This window comes from Uloborus diversus, chromosome 8 (assembly GCF_026930045.1).
Source record: "Uloborus diversus isolate 005 chromosome 8, Udiv.v.3.1, whole genome shotgun sequence".
In the NCBI taxonomy this organism is placed as follows: domain Eukaryota; kingdom Metazoa; phylum Arthropoda; class Arachnida; order Araneae; family Uloboridae; genus Uloborus; species Uloborus diversus.
Window position 1 is genome coordinate 38,493,469 of NC_072738.1, and position 17,657 is coordinate 38,511,125.

General features: G+C 35.2%; 1 protein-coding gene across 1 annotated transcript in view; it reads right to left on the reverse strand.

Moving 5' to 3' along the window:
- LOC129228316 (probable U3 small nucleolar RNA-associated protein 11) overlaps positions 1 to 17,657 on the reverse strand; it is a 52,932-nt gene that overhangs the window by 35,008 nt on the left and 267 nt on the right. The window contains exon 2 of the mRNA XM_054862992.1: positions 16,254 to 16,270. Coding sequence (XP_054718967.1) covers positions 16,254 to 16,270 — 17 coding nt within the window. The remainder of the gene's footprint in view (positions 1 to 16,253; positions 16,271 to 17,657) is intronic.

A 17,657-nucleotide genomic window follows, 5' to 3' on the forward strand; every position in this document is an offset into this window, starting at 1 on the left:
CTCGAGCTTTGTAATGCCCCCCCGGCTAGAAAGAACGCCTTTTAGAGTTTAGAGCGTGATCGATAACGGTGGAGCGTTCGTTGTAAAACCAGAATTTCATTCGGTGGTGGCTCCGGAAAAGACGAAAGCCTCTCCGGTATTTCTGCCTGTTTGGATTTAAAATTGTACTTTGCCATGGGAAAAATGTGGATCGGATTTTGAATTGGAAAAAATAAATCAACGAAGACACTGGACCTATGGGCTGCAGCGGAGATTTCTTTTTGTTTTTACAAAAACAACAAACAAGCAATTTTAATGATACTTTTGAAGATACAGTCAAACTCGCTTATAACGATCCCTGATTTAACGAGAACCTGAATTTAGCGAGGAAAACAGAAATATACTTGATCGGCACAACGTTAAGTCTGTGGAAGCATAACTCGCTTTTAACGAGCAAACTCCGCTTAAAGCGAGCAATATTTTTGTGATTCATGAAATTTCTGTTGACTTCTAGCTCGGCTTACCCTTTTTTGGTAATTTTCTTTAACAAGCAAAGTTAGTGGTAAATCATAAATCATGACATGGTAGCACTTTTTTTAATTTGTGGGGTAAAGAAATACTTAAAAATTATATGTGTATTACTTCTAGAGAGACATTCAGACAGTTTAAAACAAAGTAACCAACTTCTTTAGTACGGTACAATGATCAAAAAGAAGAAGCAAAGCAACTATGATGAGTTTTTATATTTTTTTCCACGAACTTTTATACGAGTACTCGGTTATTACGATGAAATATCGCGGTCCCTTTGCGCTCGTTATAAGCGGGTTCGATTGTGTTATTATTATTTTCTTCTCGTATCCTCTTCAGACCAGAACAAAAATCGGTGGTCTGTTGAAGAAGACAAAAGAATAATGTTTCTTTCTTGTCATGTGACTCCAAGAACATAAAAATGTGGTTGAAATTTTTATGGGTTGGGTGTTTGATTTTTTGATCGAGAAAAATGATGTACCGTTATTTGAACTCAAAAACAAAACACACACACACAAACAAAAAGGACCCTGCGCATGGACTTCTTTTTTTTTTTTTAACTTAATTTCAAGTTTGATCCTTACTAAACAAAATAAAGCCTTTGAATATTAAACATTCAAAATAGAAGGGGAAGGAGGGATGAGGTAAAATTTTACGGCACACCAAGGATCAGCTTTCAGCAAGTTATCATCTGCTATTTTATTTACATGACGATAATGAAATTAGAATGTTTTCAATTGAGCTAGTTTTCAATGATTTTTGAACAAAAGACAACGTTACCTCCTCTTTGCCCTCTTGTCAGAGGCGTACACAGAAATTTTGGGGCCCGTCACAAATGACTTTTCCGGGGCCCCTCCATGTTGTTTACCCCTATATTTCACCTCTCAGTTTACAAATATTGGCCTCCTTCAGGCTCAGGCCCGGGTCACTAGGTATCCCTTCTACCCCGCCCCCAAACACTCTTGTGACATCAAGCGCTTTTCTGACATCTATGGAAGAGGGCCAATTTAGTTCAGTGATTTTCTCATCTGACCAATTACCTCATCGAGACCAATTCCTCCACTCCTTGGTGCGACATAATTTTGGAATTTAACAAATGCTCTCCAAAAACCTTGATTTTATAAAACTGTGACAATGATGTTATTAAGGGATGGTTTTAACATGTTTGGATGTCGTAACCTCGTAACGGTTCCGTTCCTTCAGATCTGATTTTAAAAAGCGGCATAAGTGAATTTATATAAGCGACAGTTACCGTCATGATATTCATAAATTGAAAATAAATAAAACAAATGAAAAACAAAACGAACTCTCTTATTGTGTCTTTGTTCCCTTCAGCTTAATGGAAATACCATTTTTGCGTATGTTTTTTTAAGTTGGTCTCAATACATAATTAATGTGCGAGGGCGTCTTCTAACGCCAGAACAATGCAGCGAATATTTCTTTACAGTATCGTCTTTGTCGTTGACCCTGAGATGGTATTTTTCGATGGTTCAGATCAGAGGTATGTAGAATGTGTGGCCTTCTTAAGTATTTTAAGCGGCCTTGCATATATACTTTGTAAATATTATTATACTGTATATATTGCGGGTTAAAGCTGTAGACTAGGAATTCTGAATAGTAGTCACTGGTTAATGCAGTATATTGTATTCAGATTCTTTTGAAAACAAATTATGCAAAGTATTTTAGTTGGGTCTGAAAACTGCTAGATTTAATGTCTTATTTGATTATTGATATTTTTTTTATCGTTATTATTCGCAAATACAATTAATCTATAGGGGGCGCTGCCACTACTGTCTAATGGCGAAAAAAAAGGTAAAACAAACAAATGCCGTAACTTATAACTTGCTGCGAAGCTTAATGAATGTCAGTAACTGTTCATCATGTTTATAGGAAGCTTTCTTTTCTTTTCCTCTGAAATTACACTATACCACAAACTGTTTGAATTTACCCCAAAGATAACACATGGAACGGTATGTTTTATCTTTTTCGGCAGTATTGTTAATCACCGCAAGGGTAGCGTATTCGAGCTCTAGAGTTGTGAATTATTTATTTTATTTGTTTATTTTTGGCATGCGATAAATCTTTGTGCATCTGATTATTGTTGATTCTGTATTTTCTCAAACGTTATTTGCGGACGTTGTTTACAGACGATCGAAAAATACGCTAAAAATACTACTCATGTTAAAGGGTCTTTTTTTTTCTTTCTCCACACAAGGATTGACCCAGTCGTAAACATACTAAAATTTTTTCAGGAGAAAAATACGTGACGAAGGTTGCCAATCAGGTGTCACATAGCTTAAAATTGCAAGGAAGAAAGCTAAATTAATTCATCTAAAAAATAAATCTTTTGGAACTCTATTGAAAAAAAAAAAGTATAACGAAACACTCATTCATCAGTCGATTTACCCTGTAAGTGTGATTGCACAGACCATTAGTTTGACTGATCATGAACGTGAAGTTAAAATTAAGTCTGGGATTCGCTTCTGGAAGAGAAAGAAGGCCAATAAATGATTTACATTAAAAAAGCTAAAATGAACGAGACATAGCGAGAAAGGTGCGTAAAAATGGCAAACTTGGAGAAAAGCGAGAAGAAAACCTTCCATTTTCTTGTGTCCGCAGAATGTATAGAGCTTTCGATTTATTCCCCCCCCCCTTTTATTCTTAAGAATATTTGCTTTTTCCTTTTGTTTATTATTGATCTTCGTAGACTCTCAAGGGGCACGGGGAAACCTTTTATGGATCTCTTGTTTTGATGGCGACTCGTATACGTTGCTCTGTCATGCTGTTGTGGCAAAATGGAAAGGAAAAAAAGGGGGCTTTCTGTCCTTTTTTAACAGGGGGGGGGGAGTGAGTTCAAAGACTAGGAAAATAAAAGTAATGCGCAGGATATTGATTATGTTTCTTCGTCAACGATTCAGCAAGTCGAAGGTTGCTCAATTGATTTTGCAATTCATATGCGTTTAAAAAAATAACTAATGTTTTAAGGCAGCGGTTCCCAACCTTTTTCTCTTTGCGAACCCCTTGGAACAGGCAAAAAAGTTCGCGAACCCCCTGATGTTGAAATTAGTAACATGTAAGAAACAATAAAAAAACAGCATGTTTGCTTTCCATTTTTTGCAGCATTTGATTGCAATAAACAAAAATATAATTGTAAAATATCATTAAGTGCAAACATTAATAAAATGTTAAAACTACATCTACAAGAAAAATTATAAACAAGAAGTTTTATAAACCAACTATTTTTTTTAAGCATTACTTTAAATTGGGGGGGGGGAATCCTTAATGCTATATCTGTGGCTGTTTGACGGAACAAAGAAACTGAAAGTTTGGTTCAATGTCTGACAGTTTGAGTCTTAAATCAGGCTCTGCATTCAATCTGCTTCGGTATTTATCTTTGAGATAAGTATAGGAGGAAAATCCTTTCTCGCACAGATATGTTGTACAAAATGGTAATAAAATTCGAATTGCTTTTTTGGACAAAACGGTATAGTCATTTCTTACACTGAGCCAGAAGTCAATTAACAAGAGCTCTTTAAAGGTAGTTTTCAGTGAATTATCACAGGCTAACTCGATGAGCATTTCCTTTTCAGGTAATGTCAGGGTGTTCTCTAAGCATGGATTTCCTTCAAAAGGATTGCGTATCCAGTTGTTTGAGAGAGGGACGTTACGCCTATTAGGAAAATACTCGTCAAAAGTTAGTTCAAGATGTTGCAGATGTTCACATTTCTTTTAACGCTTTCATCAAATTTCATTGAGTTTTCTGATAAAAAACTACTAAGAGAAGTGAAACAAGAAAACTCACCCATTTCCAGGCATTGGATCCAGAAATTCAATATTTTTTACCATAGCTTCAATTTTATCATATACAACGAAAATATTAACAACTGCACCTTGCAAGGATAGATTTAATTCATTTAATTTTGAAAAGATGTCAGCTAAATATGCAAGCCTTTGCATCCAAAGAGGATCGAATATGCAAGTGGACAAGTGAAATGGATGATCAACAAAAAATGCTTGGACTTCTGACTTCAATTCAAATAAGCATGTCAAAATTTTGCCACGGGAAAGCCATCTAACTTCTGTGTGAAGAAGTAAAGTAACATGAAGGCTTCTCAATTCCTCACAAAGCGCGTGAAATAGACGGCAGTTTGTGGCACGTGATTTTATGAAATTTACAATTTTTACCGCATCATTCAAAGTAGCGGATAATTCTGCGGGAATACGCTTACTTGCTAATGCTTGTCTATGAATGCAGCAATGAGTCCATTCAATTTTCTCGTTGATCTTCTTTACTCGCACCACAAAGCCAACAAATTTTCCTGTCATTGATTTTGCACCATCCGTGCACACACCCACACACAAAGACCAATCTATTCCATTTTCTTCAAAGTAACTGTTGACCAGTTCGAAAATTGCTTCTCCAGTTGTGTTGGTTTTCAAAGGTTTTGCAAATAGTACATCTTTTTTAATTGTATCGTTAAAAATATACCTAACATAGACAAGTAATATTGCAGCGTTTGCTACATCAGTCGACTCATCAAGCTGGATCGCAAAATTATTCTCTTTTATTCTATTCACAAGTTCTTTCTCCACATTACTTGCCAAATCAGTAATTCTGCGTGATACTGTGTTGTTTGATAGCGGAACCAGGTCAATTTTTTTTGCTGACTTTTCTCCCAGCATACACTTAACAATATCTTTAGCACACGGTCCAATTAAATTTTCTGCAATTGTATGTGGCTGTCCAGATCTTGCAATTCTATAACTGACTCGATATGAAGCTTCAAGGGCCATTTTACTATCTTCGTTGGATTCTAACAGGAACGTAGAGACGCTACACTTTTTATTATATTCCAATTTTCTTTTAAAATATTCGATAGGTTTGTCCTTGTGTGTCGGATGCTTTGTTTCGAGGTGTCTTCTCAGAAGTGACGGTTTCAAACTGCTGTTCGCTAGAACTTCGTTGCAGAGAAGACAAAGCGGTGTAGGTTCAGACTCTTCTCCAGTAAAATAAAAGCCCATTTGTAAATAGTCACTGTCATATTTTCGCTTTTTTCCTTTTTTCTCCCCTAGTTCACTTTTCTGTTTAGTCGGGGGAGGCGGCAGTTCATTACAGCTATCTATTTCAATATCCTGTGTTGATTCGAAAGTTACTGCTGATGTTGAGGGTTGATCGATTGACTGCTTGTCCATTTGTCGCTCAACCAAACTACCAGTTTTCAACCATTGATCCATAACAGCAGAAAGTTATTAAATCATAAAAATTACCAACACGATTATAACTTCACAAACAGAGTAGCAAGTTCACGTAGCAAAACCAATTGCAAACAAAATCACTTGTTTTCAAGCATCTCTCAAGTATCTCTAAATACGTCTGTTAACAACTATTTCCCCAGAACTATGAGCATGCTGATGTTATATATTTTTGAAAACGAACAGATGGGTAAAATCCAGTAATAAATTTTAAGTTTGGAGCCTTTTGCTGTCATGTCTGCTATTCGATGACTGAATTCGACGGAAATTCCCGAGTTATATTTCAACCAGATTAGAAATAATACCCCTATGATGCATTGTTTGAGAATTCTTTATTTTTTTCGACATATGTATATTATGTATATTGTTTGATTGACTCCACGCGATGGCGCCTTTTTAAGGTCATCGTGATCCCCGCCACAGCTTAATACAACGTTTCTGCATGGCGCCTCGCAATAAAGAAGGAAGGATATCTCTTTTTGTTGTCTATCGAAAAAAAAAATGAGAACATTTCTTTTTAACCAAGATTATAAAACCGCTGAAAGATTTTTTTTTTTTTTTGAGCTTAATGCAAGAGTCTGGCGCGTTTTCAAATTAAAAAAAAAAAATTAGTAACTATGTGTGCAATTGAATATTTTATAATTTTTTACCAAACTAGGAAAAATCCGCCATTGCACCGAAATTTTCGCGAACCCCCTTCCTGCACCTCGCGCACCCCTGGGGGTTCGCGAACCACCGGTTGGGAACCTCTGTTTTAAGGTATGATATAGTAAAAAGCTTGTAGCAAAACTGGATTACTGACATTTTGATCAAAGCTAGAAATGCATCGGATGGTAATTATGCTGGATACCGTACACCGGTGACTCTTCTCCTGTCGGATTACATAAATTCATAGGCACAATTTCTTTAAAAATATATTTATAGCGAAAACATCATTGTTATGATTTATTCATGAAAGAAGTCTCCTCTGAGAAGACAAGCGTCTACTGAATCTACATCCACTGTACAAGCTAGAGATTTTTTTTTACCACATGTTATTTCGGCATAAAAGCAATGCAGTCCCATTCCTAAAAAAAATTTTTTATCGTCGGCTGACGTGCTGATTGCCTTTGGGCATTGATTATTGCATTTTGAATTTAATTGAGTTCATGAAATGTTTTTTCACTTGTGTTTTGAGAAACGTAACTAGCTTTTAGTTTATCAATGCAGTTTTTTTGCGTCTTTAAAGGAAGGTGGTGTCATTTTGTCCATGCCTGATTTCACCCCTCTATAGAAACCGAGAAAGATAGTCATGCAGAAAATTTTAAAACTTTAGGAATATAAAAGCGACGTAGAACCGATATTTCGTTTCGTATAAATGATGCACTTTGGGCATTAAAATTAATTGAAATTAATCGAAACTTTATAAAAATGACGTAAAAATGTAAAAGACTTATAATCGAGAGAAGTATAAACGATGCTTTACTGCCACTCTCAAAAATGGACTTTCAAATTTGACGAAATTTTCTTCGTTTTTGACGAAACCACTTCCAGGGATATGCTCCGAGCGAACATTTCGTCAAATTGAAGAAATTGCTTTTGTTAGTGGTTTGAGGATGCGAATTTCGTCAAATGTAACAAAATATTTCTTCATTCTAGTTTCGTCAAATTAACAATCATTTTCGTAGTTTTGAGAGCATTAGTTTCGTCAAATTAATTTCGTCATATATGAGGAAGTTAATTTCGTAAATTTTTAAGAAAATTTGTTTTTTTTTTTTTATATATCTTGGAGCACATTTTTTTTTTCAGAATACAGCCGAACCTCGTTAATTCGAACACGCTTAAAACAAATAACTGCTGAAATGAACTTTTTTGCAATCCTTGTCTTATTGTTTATTGTTTTTCGGATAAAGCGAACCACGTTTTTAATCGATTTTAATGGTCCCTTTAAGTTTGTTATAACGAGGTTCGACTGTATTTTATAAGATTCGTGTACGTGTGATCAAATCGTAACTTCAGAATCTTGCCACCGTAGTTTCCCATTTTAATGCGTATAGTCACTTTCACAGGCCCGTCATTTATGGGGTCAGGGGGTCAATTGACGCCCCCCCCCCTCCGTCTTGATTTTTGAACATTCATGCTTTTACACATGACTGGTCGTCGTTTTAGCTGGTTTTCTGTACAAATTTTATTGAGTACAGACTCTTTGCCATATTTGGGGAAAAAATGAAATAACGGGCCTGCAGCCCCCCCGCCCCCATAAAAAAAAGACAAGTAATTGTCGAAAAAAGAGGCACATAAAATATGTCAAGCAAATTTTTATTTATGTAAAATTGCAAACAAACAACTTCTTAAAAAAGGTAAAACAAATCATTGCAGATTAAACTCCCCATGTTATCTAATTAAACCCCCACAATGGGGGTTTTCCTTCAAAAAATCTAATTTTTTGTCGGATATTTTCCAAATTTGACACAGAGGTTCGTTTTGAAGGCTCGGGAATTCACACAAGGTCGTTTATGTCTTTCTATGTGGGGGGGGGGGGCAGACAATCCCGCATTGGGGGTTCTCCGTATTAAAAAAAAGTTTTTGTCCGATCTTTTTTAAATTTGCCCCAGAGGTTTTTAGATGCTCAAAAATCACGCAGGGTTGTTTTCATCACTTTAAAAGGAGGGGGGGGGGGGGGGGGTCCTTGAAAAAAATCTATTTTTTGTCGGATTTTTCCAAAATTTGGCACAGAGGTTCTTTGATGCCCGGGGATTCACGCAAGGTAGTTTTCGTCCCTCTTTGGGGGGGGGGGGGGCAACCCCTATGGTTGTTTTCCTACAAAAAAAAATCCAGTTTTTGTTGGATCTTTCCGAATTTGGCACAAAGTTTCGTTATTTGATGCTCAGGAATTCTCATAGGGTGGTTTTCGTTCCACTATGGGGGGGCAACCTCCATACGGGGGGGTTCTTATGAAAAAACAGTTTTTATCATATCTTTTCCAAATTTGGAACAGAGGTCCTCTGATGCTCGGAAATTCACACATGGTAGTTTTCAACCCTCCATGGTGGGAGGGGGGAGCAGCCCCGCATTGGGGGTTCTCCTTATATAAAAAAAAGTTTTTGCCCGATCTTTTCTAAATTTGCCATAGAGGTTCTTTGATGCTCAGGAATTCACGGAGGTTAGCTTTCGTCACTCTATAGGGGGGGGGGGCGACCTCGATGGGGGTTTTCCTTGAAATAAATTCATTTTTTGTCGGATCTTTCCAAAATTTGGCATAGAGGTTCGTTCATTGATGCTCAGGAATTCTCATAAAGTAGTTTTCGCGCCGCTATGGGAGACAACCACCTAATGGGGGGGGGGTTCCTTATAAAAAACCAGTTTTATCAGGACTCTTCCAAAATTGTCACAGATGTCCTTTGACGCTCGGGAATTCCCGTTTTCGTCCCGCTATGGAGTGGGAAACCATGTGTGTGTCGGGGGGGGGGGGTCTTATAAGAACCCAGTTTTCGTCTGATCTGTTCCAAATTTGGTACATTTGTCTTTTGCTGCTTGGGAATTCCCATATTGTAGTTTTCGTCCCGCTATGTAGGCCAAACGCCACAGGAGTTTTCCTTATAAAAATCCAGTTTTCGTCGGATCTTTTCCAGATTTGGTCCAGATGTCCTTTGATGCTGGAAATCCACATAAGATAGTTTCCCATGAGGTAGTATTCATATGGGGTACTACCCCATGTGATTAAAGGACCTATGTGCCAAATTAGAAAAAGATCTGATAAAAGCCTGGATTTTTATAAGGAAAACTCCCCTAATGAGGGAGGGGGGCGTGCCCCTAAAGCGGGAAGAATATTTCAAACTGTTTGGACTACATCGCGATGTAAGGATGACGATGCATCACGATGTAGAAATTCCTACATCGCCCTGTCCTACTAGGAGTATAAAAGTACTACTTCCTCAGCAGACATTGGGTTCTGGAAAAAATAAATCATGTGCCACTTTTATGCACAGTTACATCGATATATGCTCGGGAGAAATTTGCTGGAGATTTTTTTCTTCATTGCATTGCATAAAAAAATTCCAGAAAAAAAAAAAGATTTTTATCCAACTTATACCACAAATTTCAAAGAAAAAGTACAATGAAATGGACAACTTTAAGTTAGTATATCTTTGTTCTAAAATTAGATACAGAAAATAAAATTAGATAATCTTAAGAAAAAGCTTACCTTTCTCTTTTTCCAATCAATTATTTGTTTTATTAATTTTGCTTGTATGTAGAATGTTTATTTGGACAAATTTATGTTTAATACAGGAACTTTATTATTGCATGCATTTCATACTTCATACCTTGAAAACAATTCTCTGCCAAAATTGCAAAAGGTATTTGAAAATATAAATCTTTAAAAAATGCAGATGTGAAATAAATCTTTTGGTAAAATTAATTTAGTGTAATGTTCGTTAAATAATTAGAAAATATACCTTTGCTTTTTACCCCTAAGTTTTTATTATTATTTCCAAACATTTGTAACATGAAATCAATGTATAATATACGAACACTCGAACACTCTGAATATTGTTATAATTATGGAAAAAAATCTTCGTCTGTCTTGGTTCTGATTATCTCCATGATGTTGGATCCATCCTAAAAGAGTTTTAAAAAGAAAATATATGTATAATAAGTAAATGTGTAAGTCCATGGGTGTATGCCCTCATGCACATTGATCTTTTTTCTATTTCGAGGCAAGTTTTACGATTAAATGCAGAAGCTTCTTTCTGAAATAAAGCAATTTTCCACAATTTCTTACAAAATTATTCCCCTTTAATTAAAAACCTACGATTCTCTTGTGACTTTAAGGAGCATCTGATTTCATTTTCATATTTTTCAAAATATGATTATTTCGACGGTGACAGCTATTTTTCCGAGCAGATTGCAAGAATGAGTTATTTTTACAGCGGATGGGCAAAATTTTTATTTAGGCAGACAGACAATGATTTCTCTCAGTTGGTATCTGAAATTAATTTCTGAATAGCGTTCTGGAATTAGAGTTTCTTCAATTAATCGACAATCAGCATTACTTAGCCATTAAACTAGTTAACTCCTTTGCATATCAAGTAGTGAATTTTCATTTTTTTTTCGAGCTATAAAAATAATCAAGGGTGCGACAATTGTTGATCTGTGATTTTTTTTAAATTTATTTTTTATTTCAGCCGACAGCCAAAATACACCGTTTTCTCCCGACTTTCGTTTTCAGATTTGCAGTTTTCTTGACGAATGTTTTCTGAAGTACTCCCTCCACCACAAATTAGTTCTATTAAGATACTAACAAATTAAGTAGTAATGAAACTGATGATTATGATTTATTTTTACTTTTTTCAGAAATTTTATTGTGTTATGTTATCAATAAGCAACATTTACTTACCGAGCCTTACCTCTTTAAACCACTACCAAATTAGAGTCAAAAACCAAGGGCTCCAACACTGGATTAATTGATAGTATAGTACCTTGAAATCTTTAAAAAATATTCAAACAAAATCATAAAATCGTCAGAATTAATCACTGGTACACAAATATTCAAACGTCGCTCTACTAGTTTGAGACGGAGGGAGTATTACCAAGGAAGTATTACCTTTTCCCCAAGCATATTTGATTTCTAAAATATGTAATTTTCACGCAGTAAATAAAAAACACGCCAAGGGAGAAGAGTTGCCAAAGACAGGGGAAACCCAATAACATAGTGCTTTTCCTTGTTTGTGTCTTTTAAAATTTCAGATATTTTACTTTGCATCCAGCAAAAATCACAACTGTAATTTACATTTGGATTGATTGGTAGTTCATCTATAAAATGCTTCTTAGTCTGGTTTCATGTAGACCCGGATTTCTCATTTTTTGTTGACAATACCTTGAAACGGAAAATATTGCAATAAAATTAATGCTGCATTTATTTTAGCCGTAGAAACTATGTATAATAGAAAAACTCATAATTAGCACAAATCATGTAACACAAATTGACATAGAAAAACTTATAAATTTAGTGTATTAAGTGTGGAAATAAACAACAAAAAATGCTTATCATTATTATTTTCTAAACATGCTACTATATATGTATTTTTTTTTTAAATCGAGGTTAAACATTAAAACTCTATTTTCATTAATTTATTTAATTTGCAGCAAAATTGAAAAAAATATTGAAAATATTCTGCTGAAATATCAAGTACAAAGATAGAGTTCTTTACGGAAATTAATATCTTCTCTAACTTAAAATGATTTGTATTAAATTGATATTTACTTTACTTCATGTTTTATGCAAGTAAAAAAAAAGACTCCACAAATAATGAACATAAGCACTTATTGCTAGAAACATCTGCCGTAGGGAAAGAGATTATATAAACAACATGGGGTAAGCATTTGTAAGTCCTGTTTACGAGCATAAAAAAAAAGAGGGTATCATTTCGGATCCAAAAGCTGATATAAACGGTTTGCATTTATTTTTTATTGCATCAAGCGCTTTTTTTCCTCGAGTTTCATCGGTTTTATTCAAAGATTGCTAAACAATTATTTTAAAATATTTTCTACGAACACTTTTGTGTTATAAAGTTCTTGATACTTTGATTATTAATTTCTTCAAAATCATATTTTATTTTGCTATTAAAATATTTCATGTAGTTTTTTAATATTGTTTACCCATTTCAAAATATTAATTTTTACTAATGGGTAGAGCAATATTTCACTGAAAATGATAAGTGTACGAACACTTTTGGGAGCAGCTGTATAAATTATAACATTGAATAAAACATTACATGTAGAGTGGAAGAGGAAAAAATATCAATACTTATTGGGGGATGGGTACATATTTGTTTAAGAAAATAAAAATGAACAGTGAAAAAAATTTGAACTATTAAACTAAAAAATACACTTCGTTTTACAGAATTATTTTTGTAAAATTCATGGAGAAGAATGAAAACACATAACCATGCAATATATTCAACGTTGAAATTATAAGCTTCAAAGTTCTATGCCTTTTATAAAAGCGCTGTATTTATCATCTGCGTTAGTTTAGCTACGGTGGAATTTTTTTTGTAAGTTTAAATTTGAACAAATTCTGTGGTCATGTTTGATATTTTTTTAACGAAATAAAGGAAGTACGTTTTTGGAAACTAATGTCAATAAACCAACATTTCCTTTTGCAAATAAAAAAACAACGCTAGCTAAGCCTAACGTGGAGGTGACTCAAAGTTAACACACACAGAATTCTAAACCTAATCGAACGGTTCGTTTTCAATTTTAATGTGTTTTAAACACAACTATAAACACTACACTAAACAAAAATGTAACAATAAATAAAAGAAAAAGCACATTGCACATACAAATTTTAATAAATACTAACCTTTTTTTTATGAATCCTTTAGGATAATTTAAAGAGCGAGTACAAGACTGAAACGAAAACTCCCAGAATGCACTGCAATATGACGAAATCGGGACGAAATAATTTCGTCAAAAAGTTGAGATTTCTGGTTTTGTCAAATATCACGTGATTTGGTTACGAAAGGATCGTCGAAAATAACGAAATAGTGCTCGAGGATTGCCAAATCGTCAAAATTGAGCGTTTCATTTTTGACAGTGCGTGAAATTTTAACTTAATTAATTTAAAAAAAATAATTCGAAATTTAGAAGATGGGCTTCAAGGTGCAAACTCCAAGGGTACGTTTAAATTTTGTGCCAAGTTTCAGGGTTGTAGGTGCTATGGGGTCTTCCGGCTATCGGGTACAACAAACAGACAAACAAAGAAACAACGTCACCTTTATATATTTAGGTTGGGTTCGATGAGCGACCGGTAGCTCACCGGTTAAAATAATGATGTCACCTGCAATGCTTTAGCATTAGATGACGTCACAGTGGTCACGTGATCAATCGACCGGTCGTTACCGGTTGAGTTTGTCGAACGTAAGCTCAGATAAAAAGAAGAAAAACTTCAATATTCATTCAGTGGTGAGAAAAATAGAAATTTGGGTCGGAATGTTTCCTCAAATACAGACCTTTCTACCCTCAGTTCACGAAGTAAAAATAGTATCGATAGTTATCCCTCAAAGCCTACCCGAATAAAAAATTTATTTCAAAAAAAAAAAACGCATTTAAATGAAACAGTGAATATATCGCCCTCCCCCACTCCATGGGCATTTTTTTATTTTAATTAGAAGAAGCGCGTTAATTGGACCAAAAAAGAGGTTTCTCTCCCCGGAGTTTAAAAAAGAATTTATCCGAAAGACTCATTACTACTAGATTAAAATAAAACTCCTCCTTACTTATCCCCCCCCCCTTAAGAAAAAAGTCAATTTAATTGAAATATGCATTAAAGTTCTATCAACACCCTTCTTTCCAAAAGTGTTTTTAATTTTTTTTGCAATCACGATTGCTTATTGTTCTCACTTGACCATCTTTGATGTCCGGTTCCTTTTTCAGCTTGGACCAGGGTCCTTTGCAGCACCACCGCCCACCGTCCTCTGCAGGCGCGGCTCCTCCCGTCCTGAGCACTGTCCCCCGAGAGAATCCCGCTTCTCCTGGTCGATGGCGTACATGCCCTACACTCACGCATGCTCAACATACACACATGTCAGGGACGGATTTGAAAGTGTGGAGGCGCCGGGGTAGCGAAGGAGTGGAGGCCCCTAATCAGGGTTCGGAAAGATCATCATATTTTCGAAAATATCCGATACTAATATTATCGATAATAATATTATTCTTGTGCAAGCATTCTTTGTAGAAATACAAAAAAAAAGAAAAAAAGTGTGGGAGAAAAAAAAAATCTAAAATTTGCTGACCTGTGAAATTTAGGATATTTTGTAAAAATTTTACTGTGGGGCCCCTTTGTTGTGGTGGCCCCGGAGCAGAAGCCCCGCCTACCGTCCCCTAAATCCGGCCCTGATACAGGTATACGCACACCCACAAGCCTACACATGCACGCAAGCTCACCTTCACACACACACACACACACATACATACAAACGTAACCACACAGAAGGAGGGGCAGGCTTGGGGGGACAGAAGCCGTTTCTAAAATCAAGAACTCCAATGAGTAGGGCCCGGTAGCAACTCGTGATTGCGAAACATATAATTTGAATTAAGACTGTCAAAATTATTTATTTATTTATTTTTAAAGAAGCAGATACTATAATAAATTCAAACGCGCGTTCATGAATTGACACAATGTATTTCGCTAAATATAGTTATTAATCTCTACGTTTTGTTAAAAAGAAATAGATTGAAATTATGTGGTGTGACATATATTTTTACTTTCTTCTATATCTAATACATAGAAGAAAGTATTGGATTCGTGCAAATTTTCGAATTTCGAATTTTGACGGATTCGAACGTTTTGAGGTGTGCTGAGTCCATTTCGAATATTTTTGGAAAATGTCTGTCTGTCTGTGTGTGTGTATGTGTGTGTGTGTATGTATGTGTGTGTGTATGTATGTGTGTATGTGTGTGTGTCACGTCTGTGTGTGACCAGTTTTTTGTGGCCGCTCTACAGCAAAAACTACCGCATGAAATCGAACGAAATTTGGTACACATATGTGCCCCTATGTGAACTTGTGCCCATTGGTTTTTGGCGCGAATTCCTCCAAGGGGGTGGAGCAATGGGACGTTTTTTGAGTTACGCGTGCTTGCTATTCCTCAGGAAGTAACTGGCGGAATCAGACAAAATTTAGTCCATATGTTATCATTAACAGGAACAGGTGCTGATTCAATTTTGGTGTCAATAACTCGAACGGGGGTTGAGCTATAGAACGTTTTTTGTCGTCGATTGTGACTGCTGTATCTCAAGAAATAATGAACAGAATGAAAGAAAAATTTATCGGCAAGTAGTCCTTAGTGGGTATAAGAGCTGATTTTATTTTGGTGTCAACAGCTAAAAAGGGGGTAGCGCAATCGCCCGTTCTTTTTTTCCATTGTGAGTGCCCTATCTCAAGAAGTAATGCTGCGTTCTGGTTGAAATTTGGAATATATGTGAATCCATACGTAAACAGGCATTGGTTCAATTTTGACGCCAATCGCTCCAAGAGGTGTTGATTTTTTTTTTTTTTTTTGAATAAAAATAGCTTTATTAATGCAACAATAAGAAAAATAAATCGTAATAGATTGTCGTCTGCGTATTTCTCGTGATTTTAATTGAATGGAAATGATCGGAAATATTATCTCAATGATTTAAAATTTTTAACTGTTGCCATCTTATGTTTGTTAACAAATAAAATATTTGTAATTAATTCAAGCAAGGCTTTTAAAATAACTTTCAATTTTCGCTCTTTTGCTTTGCTTTTAAAATAATTCAGACATTGGGATGGTAGTCAAGTTTTTGCAAGTGTAATTTTGTTTTTGTTGGGAATATTGCTTCCTCGTCAAGCATGGGGAGGGATCAGAAAAAAAAAGAAAAATATAGAAGAAAGTTTCGTGATGGCCACAACATATTAGTTTTTCAATTTTCGCCGACGATGGTGTAGGTGCAATTTTTCAGTTTTCGGCAAGCTAAAGGGAAAACTCACCAAGCCAAGCGACGTACCTATAACGAAATATAATATCAAAAGAGAAAATGCATTGCAGTCTTACCAATTTCGTAAGAGTAAAACAATTATTGTTGAAATCCCTACGATTGCGCCATTAAATACCTTCTTTAAATATGCAGTAAAATCTATACATATAATAAAATAAGATGTTTGTGTGTGTGTGTGTGTGGCGCGCTTGCCGGGAAAACGGTAAGGCTTAGAAAGATGAAATTTGGTATACAGGTACAGTTTTTGTCGAAGATGTGCACCTCGGGCTTCGATTTTTGATATTTTAATTAGAAAAAAAGTTATTTAATGTTTTATGTGTTTTTTTGCACTTTTTAGTACTTTTTAAATCACAGACCCCAAACCAATCGTACCACACAGATATTTTTTGTACTATAGTGTAGAAAATTTAATTTTAAATATGATGATTGAAAAAATTTTGAAGATTGAGCAATTTTTGTATTTTTTTATGAATTTTTGAAAAAATCTTTAATTTGCCTTTTTTCCTGGGTTTTATTTTTTTCTAATATCATCCTGCGAGAAGAATCAAAACCTCATTTCTAAAATTTAAGTTGTAATAGCAAAAACATTTTACCCTCTTCAAAAAAAAAAAATTTTTTAAATGCTGAACACATCATGTCTTTTCACGCATCCGTCGAAAAAAGCGTTCTTCAATCTTTTATGCCTGTGACGTCACTACTTGGATTTCGATTCGATATTTAAGATGGAATCTTAATCGCAAGCAATGATAATCTTTTCTTTTTACTATATAGCTTACTTCTACATTTTATGACATGTTGACCACGTGTTTTTCCGACAGGGATTGCTTTTTTTCTTTCCTTTTTTTGCTTTATTTAGGAATTGCATTTATTTCTTTTTCACCCCCCCCCCCAAGCTGGACCTTTTGATGTATCTTTGTTTCGTTACATTTCATAGTTGTGCGAATTTAATTCAATAAAAGCAGCGATTTTTTTTATCTTTGTCAAACACTACTTTTTGCACACTACAGGGAATTTCAGCTTTTTTTTTTTTTTTTTTTTTTGCTCTACTTAAATAAAAAAGCGGTTTTTTGAATGATCTTTGTTTTTTTTAGGAAATGGGGGGGGGTTAAAATAAATAGAGATGGATTAGAAAATTTAGAGATAGATCTTAAAGGTAGATAGCCGCCGAAGGCGGCAATCTTGGCGTAAAATGTGAATGACACAAAAAAGGATAGAGATGGATTGATTAATAATGCTGCCAAATTTATTTAAACAGCCGCCGAAGGCGGCAAACTTGAAGTAAAAAGGTAAATGACAAGTTCGCCAAACAGCCGCCGTAGGTGGCTGCTTTCACAGAAAGTCGATTGGCGAAAGAAGGCGAACCAGCTGGTCGCCGCAGGCGGCTAGTACTATATAA